This window comes from Camellia sinensis, chromosome 1, assembly GCF_055761805.1.
Source record: "Camellia sinensis isolate YWXY chromosome 1, ASM5576180v1, whole genome shotgun sequence".
NCBI lineage: Eukaryota > Viridiplantae > Streptophyta > Magnoliopsida > Ericales > Theaceae > Camellia > Camellia sinensis.
Window position 1 is genome coordinate 56692104 of NC_138961.1, and position 27832 is coordinate 56719935.

General features: G+C 37.5%; 3 protein-coding genes and 1 long non-coding RNA gene across 5 annotated transcripts; 3 read left to right on the forward strand and 1 right to left on the reverse strand.

The window, feature by feature from the left end:
• Positions 1 to 327: 327 nt before the first annotated feature.
• Positions 328 to 18154, forward strand: LOC114266238 (serine/threonine-protein kinase AtPK2/AtPK19). 2 transcript variants are annotated; one of them, XM_028207119.2, is made up of 7 exons: positions 328 to 586; positions 12927 to 13884; positions 14057 to 14139; positions 14219 to 14339; positions 14821 to 14994; positions 16277 to 16384; positions 17676 to 18154. In XM_028207119.2, the coding sequence occupies exons 2-7, from the start codon at positions 13204 to 13206 to the stop codon at positions 17976 to 17978; spliced, it is 1470 nt and encodes a 489-aa protein (XP_028062920.2). In that variant the 5' UTR covers positions 328 to 586; positions 12927 to 13203; the 3' UTR covers positions 17979 to 18154. The 2 variants fall into 2 exon arrangements, with proteins under 2 accessions (XP_028062920.2, XP_028062924.2); XM_028207123.2 differs by lacking the exon at positions 14057 to 14139 and having other exon boundaries at positions 14166 to 14339.
• On the forward strand, positions 8258 to 11391 carry LOC145795044 (uncharacterized). Its single transcript, XM_082877776.1, has one exon. The coding sequence runs from the start codon at positions 8691 to 8693 to the stop codon at positions 9924 to 9926; it is 1236 nt and encodes a 411-aa protein (XP_082733902.1). The 5' UTR covers positions 8258 to 8690; the 3' UTR covers positions 9927 to 11391.
• A 224-nt stretch (positions 18155 to 18378) lies between the features above and the next one.
• LOC114266237 (low affinity inorganic phosphate transporter 8-like) lies at positions 18379 to 21435 on the reverse strand. Its single transcript, XM_028207118.2, has one exon. The coding sequence runs from the start codon at positions 20629 to 20631 to the stop codon at positions 18961 to 18963; it is 1671 nt and encodes a 556-aa protein (XP_028062919.1). The 5' UTR covers positions 20632 to 21435; the 3' UTR covers positions 18379 to 18960.
• A 2024-nt stretch (positions 21436 to 23459) lies between these two features.
• LOC145795046 (uncharacterized) lies at positions 23460 to 24056 on the forward strand. Its single transcript, XR_014335215.1, has 2 exons — positions 23460 to 23795; positions 23902 to 24056. It is a non-coding gene; the product is annotated as an uncharacterized LOC145795046 (long non-coding RNA).
• The last annotated feature ends 3776 nt before the right edge of the window (positions 24057 to 27832 follow it).

Consider the following 27832-nt stretch of genomic DNA (forward strand, 5'->3'; position numbering starts at 1 on the left):
ACACCTCACATAATTTGAAATGGGACTTGCTTGTCTAACAAACGTGCAAAATAGGACTTGCCAATCCAAAAGATTCAATTTAGGACCATAAAGAGTAACAGTTTGGTATATAAGACTTTCTGATAATTTTTCATTTTATTATTATGATTGATTTTGATAATAAAATTCACTATATTTATATTAAAAATTTAAAAAATAATAAAAATAATGTCACTTAATACCAATTAAGATACAAAAATTTATCAAAAAATGAATAATTTCAAAAAAAAACTTTAAATTTTTTTTTAACCTTTTAACACACTTTCTAAAATAGGCTAAAGAACCGCCAACCCAAAGTTGCAAGCCAAGTTTGACTCAATTATTATTAGCTGGACGTTTATTCCCGCCCACCCAATCAATCAAAAATCGCCACGTCTGATGAACATTTGAGTGACGGCACCGATATCCCCGGGAAGTTTATGAGTTAGTTACAAACGCAACGAAGCGATCGCTATTAACACCAAAAATAGAAAAATAAAAAGAAATCTCTCAAGTTGCTTTCCTTCGTTGCCACCCCCTCTGCTCTGCCTCTGCAATCTCTCCATAGGTAAAGTCTCAGAAACTCCATTCCTTTTCCTTCCTAATCGCACGCTTCTATATTTAATTGTGTATATGAATACACAGATGTGTTCTAGCTTTGCTGGGCAATCTTGATTTGAGGTTCTGTTTCTGTGAATCCAAAACTGCAATTACTTTTGCTAGGGTTTCCTTTTATTTATTTTTTCTTAATTGCATTTTATGAAAGATTTTAGGTAGTTTTATTATGATTTGTCATACTAATTTGTATTTGCATTGCAGGATATAGGGTTAAGATCTAGGGTTTCAGTTTTCTTTTTAATGTGTTTTGTTTCTGGTTTGCATTGTTTGTGCAAGGCAAAGTAATCTTCCATAAGTTTGTATTAAATCTACTAGTGGGCGGTGCATGCGATGCGTGTGCAATTCAAATAACTAATAATAAAAATAAATAATAAAGAATTTAATATCATAATATGTATGTTGCTTAAGTGATAAGTATGTTGTTAATGAAACCCAAGGTATTGGGTTCAAAATTTGCTTACGTTGTGTATAATAATTTTTTTATTTTAGCATATATAAAGTTGCCACATGGCATGAGGAGAATAAGGCTTCACTAAACTAATTTAGGCCTTCGCTTAATAATAGTATTCACTTAATAATAGTATAGATAGATATGAAATACTGTGGTAAATACAAAAACACTAGAAAATTTGGATGATGGCTCAAGTTAGGGAACACAAATCAAAGAAATTAAGGTACATATGTCAAGCATAATGTGGCCTAAGGTCTATGTCTACCAAGAGAATCTTAAAAAACAAAAAAAAAAAAACAAAAAAAAAAAAAACCTTACCACAAAGACTTCATTTTGATGTTTAGTGAGGTATCAAAAAACCTTGGGCCAATAAACATTAAGGATTATTTATCGAAGCAACACATAAAAATATATATATATATATAAAACAATTTGAGGGATTCACATTCCCGAAAGTTTTCCATTGTTTGCCAAGCATTTACAACTTTCTATGGAGTCTAGAGTTTCCAGAACATTTGCAAATGTTTTCCCTTAAATTTTTTTGGGAATTTCTCTCTCTCTCTCTCTCTCTAATTTTTTTATTTATATATTCAAATCATACACTTCCCAACATTGTCACATACCTAATCAAATATGAAAATTATTTTCCACTGATTAAGTTTTTTATTTTTTTTATTTTTTATTTATCAGAATGGTATGCAAACTAAACATTGATTAAGAAAATAGGACAAGATAAATTATTAAACAAAATATTGGAATCATCACAATATTACCCTTTCTACCTTGATGCCTGATCAAACATTTGATATTGCTTGATGCATGTATAAACACTAAGACAAAGGCATTTATAACTTCAAATAATCTGATCCAAGTACCAAATTGGGTTAGGTAAGTCTCTATTTGTGGTGAAGTTAATAATAGAATGAGCTACAGAGTATCACTTCAATATTGGACTGTCTTGTCCAGCATGAAATGCAACTAAGGCCTCGTTTGGGAAGTGGCTATTTTAGTAGACTAAAATTTTTGTGTTTGGGAAGATGATTGGATTTTTTTGTGGTTGGATGTGATGTTTGTGAGAGAAAAAGTGAAATGATTATGGGTTTGATGTGATATTTTGTCTTATTAGCTATTTTAGCCTATTTTGTCTTTTTGTGATTTTTAGCCTAAACTAGGCTATTTTTTTTCTTCCCAAACACCCCCTAAGTGATACTAATAGTGAACAATTTTGATATGTTATTGCGGATGGTGTATGGTGAGGTGGTTGGGGAATAGCTTTTCAGGAAAATGGTAGACACCATAGTTGTCAAATCGGGATTCGTATCGTGAATCGAAATGGTTTCGTACCGAATCGTGAATCGAATCGAATCGTGAATCGTAAAGATTTGGTCACTTCTTCTAAATTATTTAAAAACATATATTTACACATTTAGATGTTAAATATATCTTATGAATATAAAATATTTAGACTTAAGTTAATAAAAATGTTATTTTGAATGATAATCACGTAGTTTAATAAGTAAGAAGTTAACAAACGTTCCTATGTAAGATTACCATCTTACCTTTTTTTTCTTTTTTAGATATTTCTTATCAACTATTCTTAATAAAAATAATAACCAAATAGACAAATTATCAATTTCTAAAGTGGCAATAATTAACAACGATATTGATATTTGGATAATAAGCATACATACTTTTCTAAGTAACAGTAAGCAAATAATAAGAAAGAATCATTTAGAATCTTTTTTTTTTAAAGCCTAAAATATTTTAATAAGTATAACTGACCTCATACATATAATATTTAATTTAATAAAATAGCAATAGATAATTCATAGTATAATTTTAATCTTAAACATCTTTAGAAGGTGTATTACGATTTTTTAAAGGAAAAAAAAAATGAGAAGAAAGGTTAAAAATATGTTAGGTCTGACTAAATCTAATTGGATTCTATTAAAAACTTCATGATCACTAAAATAACAACAAATCATGTATATATGCTGGTTATTTTGATATTAAATGCTATTAGAAGTTGGATTATGTCATTTTTACTAAAAAGATGGAGGAAAAATAGAGTCGAAAATATGTCGGACACAATAATTTTAAAAATTGCATGAATCGTAAAAAGTTAATCGAATCGTGAATCGATTGTGAATCGTGTGATTCACTAGAGATTCACTTCCAAAATAGATTCACCCTTAGATTCGTATCGATTTTGCAAAAATTGCGAATTGAATCGTGAATCGAATTGCGAATCGTAAGATTCTGATAACAGAGGTAGACACTGAGATGGCACCGGATCATTGGAAGTAAAGGAAGTGAGAGCCCAGACAACCTTAGATTAGAGAAAGAGTATGTCAATGAATATCTTGCTCTTGCTGGAGAAACTGAAGGATGGTTTAGAATGTCTCAACGTATGCATGGAGATCCTAATGCAGGGGAATTGAACCATGATGGACATCTCAGTCATGGGCAGGTGGCTCAACCCTTCTATGTTTGGCAATCTGGAGGTATCTTACCTATTTTTTATGCCCATGGCAGATCATGGGGTTTGCACTGTAGCATTTCAGTGATTGCCTGTAGGTATGACACTATTTGGAGAGTCATATGTTTTGGTCTAAACCTCTCCCTATAAGATTGCTCAAGTTGCAGCCCCCGTCTTTGAGGAAGGAAGTGTTAAGGCACCTTGATGGAACTTTAACTGTGAGTGATCCAAAACGGAGTTTCTGGGCCTTGCTCCTGGCCTAGGCAATCAGAAGGGGGTGAGGAGATGGCTTCAATATACAAAAGAGAAACCATTGAGGAGAGGAATGAAGCATAATGGGTCATACCCTGATGGAGAATCACCTGGCTGTCACGGGTTGCCTTGCAAGGTCAACTCCGTGACGTTTCGCATGTGGTGGTGTGACTATTTTAGTGCTCAAGAGTGGCCCTTGGAAGTGCTTAGGTGATGGGCATCGAGATTCCAAGTTGGTGGTTCGGTGCCTCAACGTGGCCCCAAGGTTGGCCCCAAACAGCCCAAGGTGAACATGCCATTATGCAGCCGGCAGCATGCCCAAGTAGTGTGGCCATAGCCCAGCCGCCAGCCCAAGACAGACCAGGTCGTGGCTCAGGCCGCGTGCAGGCCGTGCCCGCCCACCCACCCACCTTGCCAGCCTTGCTGCCCGCAGCCCAGGCCGCAACTCAGCAGCAGGACCAGCGCCAGCAGCCAACTTGGCAGATTGTTTGGGGCTTTGTTTGAGGGTCCAAATGAAGGAGTTTTGGGCTGAAATTTTAACTGGAAAGAGGTCTTGGGAGAATTGTTTTCCTGACCAAGTTTTGTGATTTTTCTCCACTTGTGGAATTCTTGAAAAATCATTATGACTCTTCAAGCATAAGGCATGTTTCCTCTTTGCTAGTTTGTTAAGGGCTTAAGAAGTGTGTGCTACCTACCTGCCTCCTTGCCCAAACCGGGCTTGAAGCGAGCAACCTTGGGGCAACGCAAGGGTGGGCTTTAGGCAACCAAAGAGATGTCTAGAGTCTCCATTTGTGTTTGAGAGCCCCATGGATGGTGCAAAAATGTAAGCACTGCGCGTGCCTCCCAGGCGCGAGGCTTGGGATGTTGCTTCCATTATGCCACATGTTATGGCATCTTGGGGATTGTTCTAGACCAAATGGGCTATCAAGGCACCACTAAAGGCCTCGTGTGCCAACTCATGTGCATGGTTTGGGTTCAACCTTGTATGTGGGGATTCCGTGGCTTAAGCTAAGCGGTTGGAAGACAACGCCGCATATGTGGGCTATTGAATGAAGGCATCAAGCTATATATTTAATAAATCCGTTGATGGATGACAGTATGCTATAAGCGAGCTATGGATTGACATGTTGCCTTACTTGAGCGACACATTGGTGCAACTCTAAGGTGCGTAATGGCCTTAGGCAGAATCTAACACATGTGTAATGGCAGAGCCAGAAATTTAATATAAAAAGAAGGGGGGGGGGGGGCACCAATTAATTATAATCTCAAAATTTTTCTCCCCCAATTAATAACAATTACATAATAATAATTTTTCGAGTTAATATTAAACACAAAAATTAATATTAGCACAAACTAATATTTTTAATTTTAGCCCAAATCAAATCCCTAATTTTAACACAAACAACAACAAACCAAAATTCCTAATTTTAATATAAATCACCACCAATCAAGATTTATAATTTTAACTATCAAAATCTCTTATTTTAAATAATAACAAATAATTTTTTTTTACAAATCAAAACTTAACAAATAACTATAAATTAATACTCATAATTTTTATTTAAAAATAAAAAATAATAAATAAAGTTACTTGTAAACAATGAAGAGAAGACACTAAGGTTGTAGTGTGGTCCCAAATTTGTGTTGTGTGATTCCAATCTGGTGCATCACGAGTTGGTAAATTGCAAAGCAACAAAGGGAAACAAAGAAAATATAGAGACACTTAACAAGTACTGTGATTAAATAAAAAAAAATAACGAACTTCATACACTTTTAGAGTTTTAGAGATCTTGTCCGTTGCCGCTGAAAGCCTTGCCCAACAATTTTTTTTTTATTAGATTGACCCTTGCCTAGCAGTTAATAATTAAAAAAAAAAAATTGGGACTTTGGAAATTGGAGGGAGGGAGAGGGGGAAGGGGCTGTATCAGTGTTTGTGTGTGTTAGTGTTTAGTTAGGAGTCTAGGACCTAAAAAAAAAAAAAAAATTAGAATATCAGTGTTTGTGTGTTAGTGTTTAGCTAGGAGTCTAGGACCCAAAAAAAAAAAAAAAAAAATTTTGAAAAGTCAAGACAATGTTTGGTTTGGGGCTGTGTGTCAGTGTTTTGCTAAGACCAAAAAATAAATAAATAAATAAAATTTTGACATGTCAGGGGGCACATGACCCCCCTGGTCCGTTAGTGCCTCCGCCATTGCACACGTGTAGGCACGAGGACTATGCTGTGGGCAAGTTATTGACTCTCGGTGTCTTATGGGCTTTGCGTGACAATGTGGCTACCCGGTATGCATCAATTGAGGCATGCTTGACCCTATGACACTTTGAGATGCTGTCAAAGACCCAACATGCAATGTTTGCTTGTCGGCTAAGTCGAGAGCCTTTGCTAGCACATTGTTGTGTGGCTAGGCACCTTGATGACATGAACGTAAGTTGGGTGAGCTCCTTGCTTAAGATAAGCTTGGCGCTTGTTGGCACATAAATTTCAACCAAATTTATGTTCAAATTTCAAATATGGTCAATCAGCTAATGACACACATAGAACTTATGGTAGGATTGTTGTAGGTAATCACTTCCTAAAATGATCAACTTGATTCGTTAAAGTGCATAAATAAAACAACATCGTATCTCAGCGATGTTATTTAAGATACTCAAATGACACGTGGAGCCAACGAAAGATGACACCTGTAGAGCTTAGAGTAAGGACACCACATGGGATGAAATCCAAAGGATTAATCAGATATGATTACGCCTAAATTCAAATAAACAAATACCCCATGTGTTCATAAAATTAGATAGATGGTTAATCAGATATGATTATTCAAACGGCGCTGTCAATAAAAATTCAAATGGCGTTATTGTTGAATTTGAAATTCAAATTGAGGATGAGACCCTCTTACTACTTGGATAACCCTCTATAACTATGAGGGATCATCACACAAAAAGGGGGTGAAAAAATCAAAAGTCAGAAGATCAGAGAGAGAGAGAGAAAGAAATTAAGAGCTAATTACACTACACTGCAAGCATCTGATACGATGGCAAGCGTTAGGTAAAGGGTTTCAAACCCAACTATTGTATTTTGTATCTAAGGGTTCTAAATCTCTACAATTTCAATAAAATATTTCTTTTCCTTAATTTGTCTTTTGTTAATTTTTTTTAGTTCTTCATTAATCGGAGGTTTCATTTAAATAAAATGTGTAATTAACGATCTGAAATGTAGATCGAAAATAGGAACTTGCTATTCAAATAATCAATATTGTTTAGTCCAAAAACTAAATAGTGGACATTTGTGACATGAATTTTGAAATGTGTTGAAACACTTCACGTTTCAAAATTTGTGTCTACAGTGCTATGAAGCGAAGCGACTTGTGCCGTGCTTGGTGCACTTGAGGTGTTAGGCCTACTTGTGGCATCCGGGTGAAGACAAAGCTTCCTTTGGGAGTCGTTCCACTCGACAAAGCATTGGGGCCTAATGTTCCAAATGGGTGAGATCATCAACACTTGATTTGTCAATGAACTATGGTGGGCTTAAACTTGGTGGAGTTTAAGCGCCACACGGGCAAAAAATTGTTCTGTTGTGCCTCTAAAGAAGTCGGCCTGTGACATTGAGCCAAGGAGATGCCATGCCATAGCGGGGTTGTGGGTGAGCGGAGAATCATCGGCCTAGTTGAGAGGTGCTTTGGCCATACCTTGGAGTTGGAGATACCTTGGGATGCCCCACGCTGTGTCCATGTGGAGATAAAATAGAGACTTGAGATGCTATGGGCTCTTTTCTTGGCTCCATGGTTTGATACTAAGATGCTAAGTGTGTTAGCTGACCAAGCTCTTGGTGGTTTATGTGCCCCTGATTAAGCCCAATAACCAATCTGGACATGACGTAGCGCCAAGCTGGCTCACCACTTCGAAATCCTTACCACATGGTGGTGATTATACAGATACCAACAATTATAACCAAGGTTCTGAAAAGTGGTTGCAGTCGCCGTAACGGTGGCGGTGACGCGGTTGCGGTTGCAGGGTGTAAAGGCCGTAATGCAACGGTTGTGGTAACCGAAACCATGAATTTTTTTATTTTTTGCACAATTTGAAAAAAACTTACTGATACGCATATTTTTTTTTCCATGATCATATTTATTGGGTTAAAAATAAATATTGATAAATTTTTGTAAATTTTTAAGTATGATTCAATATATTTCATATTTTTAAATCACTATAAACTGAGTTTTTTACATTTTATTTTAATAATTAATGACTTTATATTATACAAAAAATCAATCATTAACTATTATATGTTAAAATCCACCTACTCTCCACCTACTTCACCCACTTAAACCTACTCCACTAAACCTAACCCACTACACCACTCACCTACTACCTCCACTATCTTTCTCCACACCTACCACCTCCACTATACCACTCACCTACTACCTCCACTATTTTTCTCCACACCTACCACCTCCACTATCACACACTCCACTACCATCTTCTCCTCTATATATAGGAGTTGTAATATACAGAATAGATCAATCTTGTAACACATCAATCAAAACATCAATCAATAATACAACCATTTCTCTTTATACATTAAATTTCTACATGGTATCAGAGCTATAGGTTAAGCTCTTGGTGCTCTTCGCCTTCTGGCGGGCGGCAACTTTGCCTTAACCGCCCGCCAGACCTCAACCAATTGAAACCTCCAACACATACCTTCTCTCCAATCACCGCCAATAACCACTGCAGCAACTCAAACCACTGCTAGCTCGAATTGACGCCAACTCTTCTCGCAACCAGTGTTTCATTTCGGCCTACTGCAGATACAGATTGCATCTTCGTCAACCAAGCGCCCCTGAGTTCGGTATCATTTTTATTATATCCATTGGAATAATGTTAACAGTTGCGAAGGAAACTGAATTTGAATTTTGGGGATTCATTTTTGTTATGCCTGCTGCTGTTATGTCTGGATTTCGTTGGACCATGACTCAGATTCTTCTTCAGAAAGAAGTATATGGTCTGAAAAATCCACTTACCCTGATGAGCTATGTAACTCCAGTGATGGCAGTGGCAACTGCTATGCTCTCTCTGATAATGGATCCTTGGGATGAATTCAGAACAAGCAATTACTTCAATAGTTCATGGCATATCACTCGGAGTTGCCTTCTCATGTTTCTTGGTGGAACTCTCGCCTTTTTTATGGTATTGACAAAATACATTCTTGTTTCAGTAACTAGTGCAGTAACTGTGACAATAGCAGGAGTTGTCAAGGAGGCTGTCACCATCTTGGTTGCTGTCTTTTACTTCCATGATCAGTTTACTTGGTTGAAAGGGGCTGGCCTTATTACAATCCTGTTTGGCGTGAGCTTATTCAATTGGTACAAATACCAAAAGCTACAAAAGGGTGAAATAGGTGAAGAGAATGTGGCAAGGTCATCGACAACCAATCCAGCTGCAAAATATGTTATTCTTGAGGAGATGGATGATCAAGATGATGGCCACCAATCTCTCTCTCTCTCTCTGCACCTGGGCTCTCTCTTCTCGGTGGTGCATGAAAACAAACAAGGCAGCATGTTTGGTTTTTTCAGAGAGAAACACAGGGCTTTCACAAGAACATGCTTTTTTTCTCTCTCCCACTTTTCTTTTTCCACCACCCACACCACACCATCCCTTTCTTTTCTTTTCTTTATTCTCCACTCACAAAACATTATCATCACCTTTTGCACCTCACCCGTTGCTCCACTTTCTTTCTTTTCTTTTATTTTCTTTATTTATTTATTTATTTTATTATTTAAAAAAAAAAAAAAAAAAAAAAAAAAAAAAAAAAAAACACGGAGGAAGAAGACGAACTGCAAACTCATTTTATTCATATCGGGCCTCACCCCGATCACCATTTTACACAAAAAAAAAAAAAAAAAAAAAAAAAAAAAAAAAAATACAAACAAAACAACCACACCCACAGTGGGATTTTTCTTTTCCTTCTCTATTCTACTGCAGGTCTCTTCTTCTTACTTTTATCTTGGGCGTCCCGTGCCAGTCCGGTCTCCGTGTTTCCTTGTCCACCGAGCACGTTCATGCCCCCATACTCCTCCACTGCAGCATATGGAGGACCTCCAAATCGGAACATAACGGTGGCCTTCCGCTTCAGCTCCTTGTTTTCTGCCCTTAGCACGCTTATCTCTGCTCGCGCATCCTTATACATGCGTTGGAGCAGAGCCAGCTGGGAGTTTAACTGCTGCACCTCATTTGCCCTACTCTGCAGCCGGTTCGACAAGTTTGTGACCGCCGTCATGCTTTCCACACATGCCTTCAACGTATACTGATTGGCCTCCACATCCGACAGCACTGCCATTCTTTGCTCCACAGACCGCATCGGAAAGTTCAACGGAGCAAACTCCGGGGCACTTGGTTGAGGTTCCAGTGCCACCGCTCCAGTAATCTCTCTTGTTGACTCGTTGAGGTCGGGAAAGAGGGTGAGCAGACCGCGGGAAGACGAAGCCATTTTCTGGGCAACCAAGTGTTACAGACTATTTTCTGGGCAACAGAGTATTACAGACTATCTCTCCCCGCAAACGGAACTATCTTTCTCAGCAACACGAAGGATTTTTCAGAGGTTTCTCTCAGTTTTTCTCAGCCTCAGCCTCTGCCTTCGTCTTGGTTAAATAGCCGAGGCAGCCACGCGCATCGCGCGCCTCTTGACGCCCGACAAACTGGCACGCCTTTTCATGGCACATCCTTTGATAAAGTGGGCGCGCCTTTTGAGGGCGCGACTTTTGAGGGCTCACTATATATATCCATATATATCTATATTTGGGCAGCCTATATACACCATCATACAGTGTATTTTTTATGGGTCCGACAAGACTCTGTAAACTGTCCCGACATTGATTCCGGTTAGCTCCTTTATGGGTCCGACAAGACTCTGTAAACTGTCCCGACATTGATTCCGGTTAGCTCCTTTATGGGTCCGACAAGACTCTGTAAACTGTCCCGACATTGATTCCGGTTAGCTCCTTTATGGGTCCGACAAGACTCTGTAAACTGTCCCGACATAGATTCCGGTTAGTTTCTACAAGGGTCCGACAAGACTCCGTAAACTGTCTTCTACAACGGTCCGACATGACCCCATAAACTGTCTTCTACAACGGTCCGACATGACCCCATAAACTGTCTTCTACAACGGTCCGACATGACCCCATAAACTGTCTTCTACAACGGTCCGACATGACCCCATAAACTGTCTTCTACATCGGTCTGACACCGTCATCCAGTGTCCTCTACACCGTTATGACACCACCATACAGTGTCCTCTACATGGTTATGACACCCCCATAAAGTGTCCTCTACAACGTTATGACACCACCATCCAGTGTCTTCACCAATGGTCTGACACGACCATACAGTGTCTCTTATCCTCTTTTATTTTTATGTATTTTCTTGTTTTGTTACTCTCTCCAAACTCAAGTTGGTTAGTTCCTATCCCCCTTGAGTTTGCGGGGGGCTGTTAAAATCCACCTACTCTCCACCTACTTCACCCACTTAAACCTACTCCACTAAACCTAACCCACTACACCACTCACCTACTACCTCCACTATCTTTCTCCACACCTACCACCTCCACTATACCACTCACCTACTACCTCCACTATTTTTCTCCACACCTACCACCTCCACTATCACACACTCCACTACCATCTTCTCCTCTATATATAGGAGTTGTAATATACAGAATAGATCAATCTTGTAACACATCAATCAAAACATCAATCAATAATACAACCATTTCTCTTTATACATTAAATTTCTACATTATATATAAGATAAACAATGATAAAAGTAAGAGAATAAATAAGAGGCTAAATATATATATATATATATATATACATATTTTAACCAAGCCAAATAGATAATGACCATATTATTATTATTATTTTCAAACAATATATAGTTAGACACACACAAACAAAATGGTTTAGTGATAGCAGCTGAATAGAATAACATAGGTCTTACAGTTTCAACAAATCAATAACATGTTCTTCATCTTCCCTCTCTCTATCTCTTGCTCCTCCATTTTTTCTCTTTATCTTCCCTCTTCTTTCGATCTCTCTTCCCCCATTTTCAGTTTTTTTGTGTGTGTTTTTTAGAAAGAAACAATTTGGAACCGTTACGTAACGGTGCGTAACAGGCCGTTACGGCTGTTATAGCACCGTTATGGCTGACATACCTGTGAATCTCAATCACACTGCAAAAGCGGCCGTAACGGGTGGCGATAACCGCCAAAACTGTTACGTAACGGCGTTACGTAACGGTTGCGGCCGCTTTTTAAAACCTTGGTTATAACTCAGTTCAATCAATCCACATGTATGATGAGTTGGGTTTGTTAGTAGTTACCAATGAAGTATAGGAATGAGTCAGTAGCTCTGTTTAATTTAGTGACTGGCATGCTGCATTTGCAACAAGACAACCTGCCTGTATGTATCTGACTTGTGATTCCGTTGGTGGGGGAATCCATCATTCTTGGGTATGTGCAAAACAGCTATTCCAGTGCTAGGTCAAACTATGTGTGTTGTGAGATAAAGTTTTAAGTGTAGATTATAGGGGCATCCTTACATAGAAGCCTTTTCTACTCTTGCTACATGTTCTGCATCTGAAATTAGATGTGTTTCTCATGTGTCCAAGCAATAGACTTATACATCCCATAAATATTCGAATTGTGTCTGATTTTACGAAAATTAATAATAATAATAATAATAATAATAATAATAATAATAATAGGACAGATGAGTGCTGGTTTCAGCCTTGGACACAACACCCTAAGATGTGTTTCTGTGCTTCCTATGGTTTATTTTGTGGCTTTTTTTCTTTTCTTTCTTATTTTGTTACCTATTTAAAAAAGGATTTTTTTTTTTTTTTTTTTTTTTTTTTTTTTTTTTTTTTTTTTTTTTTTTTTAAAGCATGCTCTTTGGTTCTTTGAGTGTGAAGTTTTTCCCATTTATTGTCCCCTCCAACCGTAAGTTTCTCTTATTCTTAGTATATGTATTTCTCAACATTTTACAGATTTCACTGTAGGACATATTTTGACTTTGCATGTTTGATATGAACTAAGGGTGTTTCTGTCCTGAACTACAGCTCTGACTGTCTGATCTTCATGAATTCAAGAAGCACCATTGCATCCACCGTTTCCTGTGAAGCGGGAAACAAGAACAACTTCCTTTTCTGGATTTTGGTTTGCTTATTTCCAAGGTTTCTTGGAACTCCTATTATTTACGTGAATTTCCTGTTGTTCAAGGCCGTTGTCAGGTGTCCTTCATCAGTTTGTATCCTGGAGCTTTTAGGGTATATTCATCCATAGAAGTGGCAATTTTAACATCCATTTGCTGTTCTCCCATCTCATTTGACATTTAACATGGTCTCCTCTCAGTTCTCAAATTTTAAGGGGAGTGCCATGCGAGAGCCGTTCCAGAACCAGGTGCTTCTTCCAATGGGACCCCCTGACATTCTTTCAACGGATCAGCTTGAGTTAGAATTTTCTGATATATTTGGTCCTACACCAGGTCAAGTACCTGTAGATTTCAGCAGTGAAAAATCCAGAAATTTGGTTGCTCCAACTGATATAGATGAATTCATCTATGATGATCCAGCAGTAATTTACAGCCTCTCCCATTCTCTGGTGGGCCCCACAACTTTTGTTAGTCAATCAGTGAAGCTTAGCAAGCTTACCTTACGTGAGACAGAGGATTCACTGGAACTAGTGGAGGCAGACAGCGGAGAGGAACTAGAAAAACTTCTGGATGTATCTCTTGATAGTCCTGCTTTGGGGATATCTATTGGTCACGTTGATTATAATCTTCCCAAGAATAAGAGTGTAGGATTAGAAGATTTTGAAATTTTGAAGGTTGTTGGTCAAGGAGCATTTGGAAGAGTGTATCAGGTGAGAAAGCGCGGTTCTTCGGAAATATTTGCAATGAAGGTTATGCGCAAGGATAAGATCATGGAGAAAAATCATGCTGAATATATGAAAACTGAGAGGGATATATTAACAAAAGTTGATCACCCCTTCATTGTGCAGCTCAGATACTCATTCCAGGTAATGACTTGCACAGTTGCCCTCACCATAAAGATATGTTTGATCCTTTTAGATTTCTTATGTTCAAAATTTACCAATGTTTAAGTTGAGAATACAAAATAATGCCTATTGATCTTGCCTTAGAGTTTGACCAATAAATCAATGTTATGATTGACTTGTGTCTGTTATGCAGACCAAATATAGATTGTACCTCGTGCTTGACTTTGTTAATGGGGGTCACCTTTTCTTTCAACTTTATCACCAAGGTTTATTCAGGTGCATGGTGTTTCTTTTCTTTACAGTTTTCAGAATGCCTGCTGCGCAAAGCTGTTAAAACAATTTTCATTTGTTTCAGAGAGGATTTGGCACGTCTATATGCTGCTGAGATTGTTTCTGCTGTTTCTCATCTCCATGCAAATGGTGTAATGCACAGAGATCTTAAACCTGAAAATATTCTTTTGGATGCAGATGGGCATGTAAGACCTCATTCACTCTGTGTGTGTGTGTGTGTGTGCGCGTGCTTGGGTGTGGGTGGATGGCAAACTTTGAAGGGTGTGCTTGTGTGTTACTCTTTTTAGTTCAATTCAACAAAGCCTTAACCCCAACTAAAACTCCACTAACAAAATTCATGAAACATCAATCCCATCTATTACTACATTATATTATATCTATATTAGTATTCCCCATCTAGGCAATTGTATCTTCTCTCACTGGCTCGGCCCATTTCTTTTTGGTGTTATTTGTCCTTCCAGTACCTTTAATTTGAAGTGGATCAGTCCTCCGTGCTAGAAGCACTGGGGTATTCTCTGCACATCTACACCTAACCATTTTAGATGACTTCTTGTATTGTCTTGCTACATATCCACATAATAAACTTGTTTTTGTATGTATATGTATCTTATGACAAATATCATAACTGCCCCTTATTCCACTTCATGATGATATGGTTCATTCCAGGTAATGTTGACTGATTTTGGACTGGCAAAGCGATTCAACGAGAATACAAGGTCGAACTCTATGTGTGGAACACTAGAATACATGGCACCTGAAATTATTCTTGGGAAAGGCCATGATAAGGCTGCAGACTGGTGGAGTGTGGGAATTCTCCTGTTTGAGATGCTTACTGGGAAGGTTAGTATCTCTCTATTATTGACCCATTTGAATTGATTTTCTTATGCAAGTTTTTCTTTTTTGGGTTCTTACTCTTTTGATCATTGAGTATGCCTTGGCAAGGATTTGAGTTTGTTTTATATGGAGGAACTAAAAAACTGTGATAATTAGTATTTTTAATCTGAAGTTACTGACTGACTTATGAACTAACTTGGCCATCTTATTGGATGCCAAGGGTGGAAAAATCTTGTATGCGGGAGAATTAAGGGAAGTGTAGTTGAGTGGCTCTTTCAATGTTTGTTACATTATGAAACCCTGGCAATTGGCAATGGTGAACCATGATATATATGCACCTGCTTTCATGTTTTATGAATTATGATATCTTCTGTGTGTTTGTAGGCACTTGTAATTGAGCTTTCCCTTTCTTAATTTACTTTCAGATGTACTGAAGTATGTGAAAGGTTATAACAAATAAACTTTTCTTTGATGCTGTAAATGTTTGTGCCTGTTGCATGAACCTTGAGGATTTTCTTAAACATACTTCTGTCTTTTTTGCTTCCTTGATTTCTGAGGACATGTGAAATGAAGTGAGATTGAATTTCGAGTAAAGAGATAATAAAACTTAGCTTCAAACAAGATTTGTACAGTAACTAGTAACCAGAATTACAAAATAACAATAATGAACTAGTAACTGTGTTTACACTCAAGCTCAACAATAGTGCTGGAGAAAACAGTACATTTTTTTCCTTCCAGAAAGCTTTTGCTATGGTGCAGAACATCATGTAGCTTGGAAACTATATTTGAACCGATGTTCAGTTGCAATGAGGCAGACTCATATCATAATGTTTGAAGGTGTTACCAATTGAAACATAATTTTTCTCGGAGGAAATACCTATAATTTGAATGAAAGGACCTCTATGGATGATAGCCGAGTTGCTAAGTAGCTCGTGTCAAGAAGCATATGCAGAATAACAAGCCTCTTTAAGTAGCACTAGAAGATGGTCATTGAAAATTAATTAAACAAACAATCTGATTTCAAAGAATCATTCAAGGTTCAGTTAGTTGCATAATCTAAATATAACTTTTACCTATGATTGATTGGATGAAATGATGATGGAGATCTTTGAACTCATGAAGAGTTTTCTGTCAATAATCTGATAAATCAGTATACCTTGCTTCTCTCTCTTCTTATTTATTTATTTATTTATTTATTTTATTTTTAGTTTAAGCATTTTAGATGTCTTTCAATAGTCACTTTCAAAGCACAATGTTTAATATTTTCTTTTGATTACTGCCTCTGCAGCCACCTTTCACGGGTGGAAATCGACAGAAGATCCAGCAGAAAATAATAAAGGATAAGATGAAGCTACCAGCATTTTTGTCTAGTGAGGCACATTCATTGTTGAGAGGGGTAATCTACTTCGCTTGTATCTGTATATCTTTATTTTCTCAGTGAGCATAACTATTAGTATTGAGATTTAATTGATGATAGTTACTCAGACCATACACATTTGGGATCCCCATCTAAATATATTCAAGATTCAGCTGGCTGGTTGCAAGTTGCCAAGGCCAGATAGATGATATCAATTCAGAAACAGTGTACTCTTGAATTTAAACCATTGGTTGTTTTTAAAGTAGGATTGTAGTTTTTTTCAAAAGAATGCATCAATTGTGTAAGTTGCAACTTTAATTCTCATTTGTAGGTTGCTTATAAAATTAAAAAAAAAGGGTCTCATTTGTAGGCTATGGCATTTTACTGTTAGCTACACCCATATAATTTTTTTTTTATATAAGCGTATGTGCCTTTCATAGTCTACCAAAGGTGGATGGCATGTGCCATACATCATAAAGTATTGTAATTTTCTTTCTTCTTTCTTTGCTTTGGTTGTTATTCATGGTGCAAATGAGAATAAGGCGTTGTTTGGATTGATGAATTTCAAATGAAGATTTGAAAAATAATTTCATAAAAATATAATGGACTAAGCTCTTATGGAAGTATTGAGAAATTAAAGGGGAAGAAATTAGAGACAGAAAACTATGCTTGGTTATCATTTTTCAAAAACACTTTTCAGAAAATTCTACTTTCTTATTTTTCGTGTTTCTTTGTTTTTACTGAATTTTTTTAATATTTTGAGCAATTTTTTTTTTAATTTTTAGACATACCTAACATAAATATACCTAAAAAGTAAAAAAAAAAAAATTGAAAAAAAACTTTTAAAAATTCACTAAATACCAAAAATACAAAAAAAATACGAGAATTCAGTATATTTTTTGTATTTTTATGTATTTATTAATTTTTAAAAATATTTTTTCACAAAGTTTTTTACTTTTTAGATACATCCAAGTAAGGTGCATCTAAAAAAGTAAAAAAAATGTTTAAAATTTTAAAAATATTCACTAAAAACAAAAAAACACAAAAACCAAATAACTCAATTTTCAAAAAACTTAATTAAAAAAACTCAAACCAAACACACTGACTCAGTGGTATTTTCAAAAGATTAGCATGAAGGATTCCAAATGACTACGGTTACATTGTTATTTCAAATTAGACATGACAAAAGTCTCGAATTCAATCTTCAAATCTATATATAAACTATCAAATCTAAATTTGAGTTATTCTTCTTGGACAAATAGTGCCAAATCATTTCATTGGAAATTCATAAATCCAAACACAACCTAAGGGAATATATTTTGTTCTTCAGCTGCTGCAGAAAGAAACAAGTAAGCGTATTGGCAGCGGACCGGGTGGCAGTGAAGAGATAAAAAGCCACAAGTGGTTCAAGTCAATCAACTGGAAGAAATTGGATGCTCGGCAGATTCAGCCAAGCTTTCTCCCAGAAGTTGCTGGAAAGCACTGCGTTGCCAATTTCGAGGAGCGTTGGACCAAAATGCCAGTATTGGATTCTCCCGCTGCTAGTCCAAAAAGTAGTGACAATCCCTTCAAAGGGTTCACTTATGTGAGACCGGCATCTCCTTTACTCCACAGGAATGATTCATTCTGTTAAATTATGTGTTAAACTATGGATTGCAAGGTTGAGATATCTAGGTTGCTTGCTTTTTTTTTAGCCTAACTGAACATTATGAGGGGTTGGTCAATTCAGCTTACGTTTCTATATATTCCACACAGTGGATAAAGGATGCATACTGATTGATTTCTCTACAATCAAGAAACCATTTGAATGACGGAGTTGTATCTCAAATATTAACAATTCAGTATCTTTTGTTATCTGTACCTTACTGTTAGCTTACGAACATACTATGCGAAATGTTAGGTCTATATCCTATTTACCCCTCCCAAAACCCTTTATTTTGGGGGGGACCAACGCTGGTCAATAGTTTACTATAATCTTATGATAGTTTATTCTTATTCTTCTATGTCTGTTTGAGTGTGTTTCCTCGCTTTTTTTTATTTTATTTTTTGTGAGGGGGTCTCACAAATTATAAAGCTGCAGATTGTTCACAAGGTCCACAAAGCCTAGTCATACATTTTTCTCCTTACAATTGTTTGGGAAATGAATACGAGTTTGTAGGACTCGACCGTGCAAGGAAAGCCTATTACAAGGCATAATGGGTTCACCTACCAACAATTTGTCTACATATGATTCCATTTTAAATACTCCCCGCTGTGCTTGTGTTGCAGAACACGATCTTTACTTGGACACAGGTTCTGTTTCATTGACGTGAGTTTTCTGCTTCTCAAATCTTGCCTTTGGTGGTGAAATGTGTTGAATATTTTGAGATTGTGAATTGCTGTCTATCTCTTAGAATTTTAGTATATCTTTTTATTTATATATTAGGAAAGAAATGTCTCAATTTCAGTATGAAAATGAGGAATTCCCTCAGACAGAAATTTGAAATGGGAACACAAATCACATCCATTGAAGTACTTATTTCCATAGAGATTGTTACTTTATATCTTTTATTTGCAATCCCTTACGAGTATGAATACTGTAGAACTAAACCATGACAGCATTTGAAGCGTTCGAACTAAACCATGACAGCATTTGAAGCGTTCTTAATATCCTTGTTCTCTGCCTTCTCCTCTCCATCATGTCCATTAGCTTCAGTTGCACCACCACCACCACCAAGATACCTGTCTTCTCCAGAGATTTCCTCGAGTGACCTGCCCATCGTCTCCGGCACCAAGAAAGAGAAGAAGAATCCAAGCAAATTCACCACAGCAAGTGCTATAATAGCCCGCCTGATACCGCTTACCTTTTGAGTATGCTGCTGCACCACGAACGCACCGATGATTGCTCCAGCTTTTCCGGCCGCTGCCGAAATCCCGTGACAAGTTGACCGGAACCTTGCCGGGAAAAGCTCGGCCGGAACTATAAAAGTCGTGCTGTTTGGTCCAAAATTCGTGAAGAAGAAGGTCAGCCCGTAGAACACTGCAAATAGTATCGGCTTACCTCCACAGTAATCTTTCTTTGGGTCTGTTGTACACTTGTAACCTCTAAATTCTTCATATTTAATTCCCAATATCGCCATGAAAATGGACATGAATAGGAATCCACCAAGCTGGATTATGAACCGGCCAATTCTATCGATGAGGAAGACAGTAAACCAGTACCCGGGCACTGTTGCAACCAGTGCAACTAAGAACATCGCTTTTGAGAGCAAGAACACCTCTTCTATTGCATTCATTTTCGAGGCCTTTGGTACAAGCCCTATTGCCGGGTAAATGTCTTTTTGAGTCAGTTGTAGACTATAGAAGGCAATGTCGAGCAAGAACCATGTGCTAGTAGTCCCGAGAAGGTGCATCCCATGTCGTTTCATAAACTCGTTGGAGAAGAGGCCGTAGTTAGACTTGGAGCTAACCAGACACCTTGACTTCGGTACTGCGACAGTCATGTCCGTTTCGAGGACTTTTGCCATATCCAAAGCCGCCTTGGAGTGGTTGCCTTCGACTAAGGCGGTGTACCTAGCAGTTTCCGGCATTTGCAATCGCCAATAGTAGGTGAGAGCGGCTGGAACTGCACCGAACATTAGCACAATTCGCCAGACAAAATCGCCCTGTAGCTGAGTTGATAGCACATGGCTGTCAGGAGGGTTGGCACCAAACTGAGGAGCAGGAAAAGCACTCATGAAGGCCTTGGAAACAATCATAGACACCAACCCTGCCACCAGAATCCCCATTCCTTGCATCGCAAACACTGCTGCAATAAATGCTCCTCGGGTTTTTTGGTTGGCGTATTCTGACATAATCACGGCAGAGAGTGGATAGTCACCTCCAATGCCAAACCCTAGCCAGAACCGGAAGAAGCATAGGCTAGTGACCACGCTTTGAGCAGTGGAGCCAAAGGAAAGGCCCGAAGCCATTGCACATCCTACCATGGTGACAAGAGTGATCCCGTAAACCTTCTTCCTCCCAAGTTTGTCCCCGAGCCAGCCAAAGAAGAGTTGCCCTGCCAGGGTCCCACACAAAGCGACTCCAGTTATGGCATCGGTGACATGTGGTGGGAGAGTTCCGGGGCCTGGACTTTTAGGGTCATAGTAGTATAGCCGGCCTATCAGTTTAGTCACTGCACTGATGCAAAAGAGATCGTAGGCGTCAGTGAAAAAACCCATCCCGGCAATGACAATCGCCTTGAAATGGTAGAGTTGAGTCTTGGCATTGTCTAGAGCTGAGAAGACAGCTCGGGTTTGATCAGCCATGGCTAGAAAACTGTGGTATGTGAGATTAGGAGATTATGAATGAAAGTGGGTTGATATATATAGGCTGCTTATGAGCCAGCATGGTGGTTGTTTTGTGCTTTGGTACACAAGAAATTCCCTTTGCGACTAACGACCAATTTCGAAAGGTCGTTAACACCAAGGATTTGAAAATTACTGTGAGATATAAGTTTATGATTAGGCAAGAACAAGACAGTCTTGGCCCAGCTTGTCCTTGGATAATTTAGAATCTACTGGCATCGTTCCTTTGGCCATAAATCTATACGTTGGATTTTCCGTTCGAATGCTCTTCTGTGTTTTTGGGCTGTTTAGGTTTTTCTTGGAAAAGTTTTCTTTGGGCTTTCTTGGAAATTGGTATGTAGTGGAAATCAATGAACTACATAGTTTTCTTCACATATTAGTCTCTTTTATATTTGAGTTTCTGAAGAGATTTTAGGGTTAGTTTACTATGAAAAATTTATCAGCAAAATTATTTTAACTGATTTTTTTTTTTAAGTTAAAGAGTTGCATTTTGCTGGGAGAAGGAGAAATCCAGAACTTCTGGAGGAAGAATTTGGTTTCTCTGCAGCGGTCTTGGAACGGTTTTTGCACTTTGTTGCAGTGCCAATGCAGCTCTCTCTCTCTCTCTCTCTCTCTCTCTCCCCTTATGTCAAATTAATTTTTTTTTTAATTTTTAAATTTTTTTGTTGAGAAGACTGATTATTTATGTTATATATTGTTGGAATATTTGTTTTTGGAATCAAGGAAGTCACAGACCCCACAGGAAATGTGAATTTGAGCCCATTTGCCCAATGAAGAACTGCCTATGAGTGTTTGTTAAATGTAATAGTCTATAACTCTTCACTCGTTTTTTAATTTTTGTTTTAGAGGAATGATAGATAGCTGTGATCATATATCATGTATGCTAGATCACAATTATCACTTTTGCAATAATGTTCTTCGTATAATGAATCTCCTTGCTGATGGCAACAGCTAAAAAAATCACTTTTTTTTTATTTATTTTATTTTAAAATTTTTTTTGTTGTCTTTTGTAATTTTTAAAAAAATTTGTGTCAAATATTTGTATAAGAATTTTATTTTAAAATTTTTTTTGTTGTAATTTTTAAAAAATTTGTGTCAAATATTTGTATTTTTCAGGTTTGTCTAGTTTAGAAAATCTGAAAAGTAAAAAGTTTTTGGAAAAATTTAAAAGTTCAATTAAAAAAAAAAATCCAAAAAAATCAACTTTTTTTTAGCTTCATTGTTGTTCTTTTTATGATGGATTTTTTTTTAAATTTTTTTATTATTTATTTATACTTTTCATGTCCGTCTAACCTTGTAGGACGTAAAAGTGAATATTTTAAATTTTTTTTTTACCAATTGTTCTGCTTTTCTTTCTTTCTTGGTTGCCTTGTCTGATGGATGGCACCTAGAAGCCTTTTTTTGGTAAGTCAGCTGCTGGTTGTTTGGGTTTGGTCTTAAGTCTAGTTTATTAATTATATATTTTAGTTAAAAAATTATTATAAATTATTATATCAATCTCTTTATTTTTTTATACGTCTTTTTATAAAAAGTTAAAAAACTATCAAAATAACCTGATGTAAAATGAGGTATTAGTGTTGTTTGGGTTTGGCCCTTTTGTTGTTTTTTCATTGGCCTCATGTCTAATATTCATTAAATATTATTTTTTTACCAATAAAAAAAATGTCCATCATACCTTAAGTAACCGCCTATATAAACCTATACCACCTATTATAATACCCAAAATTAAATTTATAAAATTATGTAGTTTTTACCACTTATCTTAAATATTAGCTAAAAATTAACATATATATCAATTGTTAGTTTTTACAACTTATCTTCTTTTCCTTTTTTTTTTTATCAGCAAAGAAAATTTTTATTGATGAAGAAGTCATACATTACATATAAGCTTACATCAATAAAGATGAGAAAGAAAAAAGAAAAAGAAAGGAAACCAAGCATAGTGTTGGTGAGAAACCAACACCAGCTCACAAGACCACTAACACGATGCCACCATCCATAAACTAGTTAACAAAGCTTATAACCCACTGAATGGAAACTTATCTAATGGAAAAGAACTATTAAAAGGGGAAGTAATTGGAAAAAAATAAATAATAAACATAAAACAAACCACATAAATGATAACATAATATACAAATAGAGTAACTTGAGTACAACGGTCATCTGATATGTATTTTTTTGTGGTCTGTTCAATGGTTGGTCCTATGTTTATAGAATTATTATACTAGATGAGCTTACAAGGTTAAAAGAATTGTCTGTTGAATTCCATCAACGACCAACTGGGTCCATGAGCTCCGAAAATTCTGCTCCGAGTGTTGCATTTGAATTTCCAATGCCACGAGCATAATATTGAACATCAATGGTCACAAACTCCTCACTTGCAATACACGTTTTTTCCGCTACTGTATTAGCTTCCTGTTGTTGCTGTGCTAATTCCAAGTACCACAACACATCGCCCATCGCGGGTCGTTCACATCCTCTACCTGCCAAACACTTCTTTGCTAATTCCACAAATGTCTTAAAACATTCTGGGTCAATCTTTTCCTTCAAAAACGGGTCTATAATATGATGAAGGGTCCCTAATTGATGACAATGTAAAGCCCACTCAGCCAAGTTGGCTTGTTCTAGCTTGTCTTCCTCTTCTTCCATCACCGTTGGTAAGACTGCCGGTCTGGCACACAATACTTCCATCAATACCACACCGAAAGAGTACACATCTGACTTTTCTGTCAACTTTTGACAACGGTAGTATTCTGGATCTATGTACCCGAAACTACCCTTCACTACAGTGCTAACATGAGTGCAAGACATGATTTTAGGCCCAAAAACTCAGTGTAATGTGAATGCAAGCTGAAAATTTGTAAAATTAGTCACATACAGAAGACCTAAACAGTTTTGTGTCACGGATTTTTTGTATCTTATGATAGACGTCGAGTACTGGGTGACAGAAGCCGGTTGGATCAATGTGACCCAAGCCGACGGGGAGGTTTACTGTACAGGAGGATGTTCAGAACATACACAGGCCGTGCTTAAGTGCATCCATCTAGTGAAACACGACTACGTGTTTGTCAACAAGGCCTCTGTGCAAGATCTGAATCAAACTATTACAAATGGATGTGATTATGGTATAATTGTCTCTTTTACTTGATCACAAAATGTTCAAATAGACATTGATGTGAATCTGTTTTACAAAACAAAAACATATTAATGTGTTTTCTGTTTTTTTTACAGGTTTTACTGGAGTAACTATGATATCGAGTGGCATGAAGATCTATGAAAGCAGATTTGCGCTTTTTTTCTCTGTACTAGCTGCTTTTAGTGACCTACTTCAACATGTAAATCGGTTAGAAAAAAAAAAAATACTAATAAAGCCATAATTGAGACTATTGTATTTGTAGACTATATGTGTTCAGTTGCTGCAGATTTTAAGATTGCAAGTAGGGACTAGAGTTTATTAATAAAAGCCACGAAAGTGAAAAATTCTTCAAATCTTCCTTTCTTTAACCTTCTACTGAAGAAAGAAATAAACAAAATGAGAAGTTTTTCAAACTAGTTTGTTTTGAACGGCCAATGCCCTTGATCGTGATGTATTATGTATCAAGATTTTTAAAAATTACAAAATAATGACATTGTAGGCATGGTCAAAAAATGACCATCAACACTACAAGACAGTTTGAAGGATGAATGCTGGAGGGACGTTGTTTAGAGCGCTTGCTCCAATGGCATACAAAATGTCACCCAAAAAAAAAAAAAAGTGATGATTTTTCATTTTTGTAATGGGCTTACTAAAAACTCGTAATAATTTAAAAATAAAAAAATAAAAAAGCAAGACAACTTAAAATATCTAGAGAAAATTAATCTAACATCCCTTTTTAACTTTGTGTAGTATTATTTTTTCTATTAGATAAGGTTCCTTACATTTTAAATTATATTTTATTCAAAAATATACTAACTTTACCTTCACTCTTATCTCTTCTCTCTCTACATATTTGGGTCTTTCGTCTCTCTCTTATTTGTCTCTCTGATCTCTCCTTCCTAAACCTTAAAACCTAAATCTACCATCTCTTCACTTTCTGACTTCGCTGCCGGTGATTTCCACTCTAACATTGTATAGATTAATTTGGATCTTTCCACCACCTCACAATCTTCTTTTCCCAACCCGTAGAACCCAAATCCACCATCTCTTCATTCTTCAACATTGCCACCTCTGCCTCTTTCCGCTCTAACGACTACTTTGTCACTGCTGGCCTTGTCCATGTCTTCGATGCTAAGTTTCAAACCCCCTCCGCCATGTTCGTAGCCACGTTCGCCCCGTTTACCTCGTCCACTACCATGAGAATGGGTCCTTGATCTATTTGCTGAAGAATAAGGAGGGGGTCCCTATTGGAGGCAATTAAACTAGTATCCTTCTATGCAAAATTTTTGAAAGACCTATGTACTCAAAAGCGTAAATCTAGGACACACGTGTCCCAAAAGGTCGTACTCACGGAGCAAGTAAGCTCCATTTTATTGAATGACACCCCCCAAGCTTAAAGACCCGGGTTTCCTAACCATTGCATGCATTATAGTGGATCATTTCATTAATAGGGCCTTATTAGATTTAGGGGCTAGTGTCAATTTGTTGCCGTACTTTGTGTACGAGGAATTCAATCTTGGCGAGTTGAGACCCACTACTGTCACACTCTAGTTGGCTGATCGGTCCCTCAAATTGCCACGTCGCATGATTGAGGATGTGCTAGTAAAGGTTGATAGGTTTTATTTTCCTGTTAATTTTGTGGTTTTAGATATAGAACCGGTAGCCAGCTCTAGAAAACAAATCCCGGTGATCTTAGGTCGACCTTTCTTGGCTACGGCTAATGCATGTATAAATTGTCGTACCGGGGTTATATATGTTTCATTTGGGAATATGCAAATGAAACTCAATGTTTTCCAAGCATCCCAACAACCCCCTAAAAGAGAGGAGTGCTTATTTGTGGATGTTTTGGGTGGGATAATAGAGGAGGCTTTACCCTTCATTCTCGTAGAGGACCCTTTAGAGGCTTGTTTAGCTCATTTTGGGTTTGAAGATTTTGGTATTGACAGGTCAGTAGGAAGTGAAGGCTTTACTTGATTCTTCTTCTACACTGGATTTTCCTTCGTGGAAAGCCCAGTCTGAGTCCCTTCCTCTTCTGTCTAGAGAACCTGCCATATCATCCTTAGTCACACCACCTACACTTGAGTTGAAACTACTTCTGGCCACACTCAAGTACGCATTTTTAGGGCCTTAGGATACTTTACCAGTCATCATTGCATCTAACTTAACTGCAGAGCAGGAGAGTTAATTAATGAGTGTTCTCGTGGCACATCGAAGTGCTATAGGGTGGTCGGTGGCCGGTTTGAGAGGGATATATCCCTCCGTGTGCATGCATTATGTACATTTAGAGGAGGACACCAAACTTTCTCGTGAAATGCAATGGAGGCTCAAATCCTAATATAAAAGAGGTAATGAAAAGTGTGATTTTGAAGTTGTTGGATGCGGGTATTAGATACTTTATCTCGGATAGCAAGTGGGTGAGTCTCACACAAGTGGTGCCCAAGAAATCGGGCATCACTGTTGTTGAGAATGAGCAAGGAGAGTTAGTCCCTACATGAACCACCACTGGGTGGCGAGTATGCATTAATTATAGGAGACTGAATTCCATAACTAGAAAGGACCATTTTCCATTGCCATTTATTTACCAAATCCTTGAGAGGTTAGTAGGGTAGGTTTCTAATGTTTTCTTGATGGTTACTCGGGGTATAATCAAGTTCTGGTGTACCCTGTTGACCGAGAAAAGACCACATTCACTTGCCCTTTTGGCACTTTTGGTTATAGGCGCATGCCCTTTAGGCTATGCAATGAATCGGCAACTTTTGAATGGTGTATGATGGCCATTTTCTCTAATATGGTGGAGAAATTTTTAGAGGTTTTCATGGATGATTTCTTAGTGTTTGGACCATCTTTTGAGGAATGCCTTAGAAATTTGACTAGAGTGTTGGAGCGATGTATTGAGACAAACTTGGTTTTGAGTTGGGAGCATAGCCATTTTACGGTTCGTGAGGGTATAGTGTTGGGACACATTGTGTCCCTTCGAGGTATAGAGGTAGACAAAGCTAAGGTTGACCTCATTGCAGGCCTTCCTCCACCCACTTTTGTGAGTCAAGTCCGTTCTTTTCTAGGGCATGCAAGTTTTTACCATTGGTTTATCAAAGACTTTAACAAAATATCCCGTCCTTTGAGTAGTTTACTTGCTAGGGACGCACCTTTTATCTTTGATGATGCATGTTTGAAAGCTTTCGAAACACTTCGAACAGCCCTTACTTTCGCCCCAATCATGAAATCACTGGATTGGTCACATCCTTTTGAAATCATATGTGATGCCTTGGACTATGCTGTCGGGGCAGTTTTGGGCCAAAGGGTAAATAGAACAACCTATGCTATTTATTATGCTAGTCGCATTCTCTCAAATGCGCAATTGAACTACACTACCACCGAGAAAGAGTTGTTAGCCTTGGTGTTTGCCTTAGATAAATTCCGGTCCTATTCCCTAGTTTCCAAGGTCATAGTCTTCATTGATCACGCTGCTTTGTGGTACTTATTATCAAAGAAAGAGACCAAACCAAGGTTGATTAGACAGATTTTATTGCTTCAAGAATTTGACCTAGAGATCTGAGACAAGAAGAGATCCGAGAATGTGGTGGCAGATCACCTTTCTCGAGTCCTTGTTAAGCACATCGGTGACCCTTTAACTTTGCATGATTCGTTCCCGAACGAACAACTTCTTGTGGTGTCACGAGCAAACCCCCCGTGATTTGCTCATATTGTGAATTACTTGGCCATTGGGCAAATTCCTAAAAATTGGTCTAAGCAAGACAAAGACTAATTCTTTTCACAAGTCAAGTATTATTTTTGGAAGGATCTGGAGTTGTTTAAATATTGTCCAGATCAAGTGATCCGATAGTGTGTGCCAGAGAGTGAGATGCATAACATTCTTACATTTTGTCATTCTTCTGCATATGGTGGTTATTTTAGTGGGTATAAAACCGCCGTCAAGGTTTTGCAAAGTGGGTTTTATTGGGCCATCATTTTTAAAAATGTCCATCAATTGGGTAGAACTTGTTGCTGTCAGCAAATGGGTTCAGT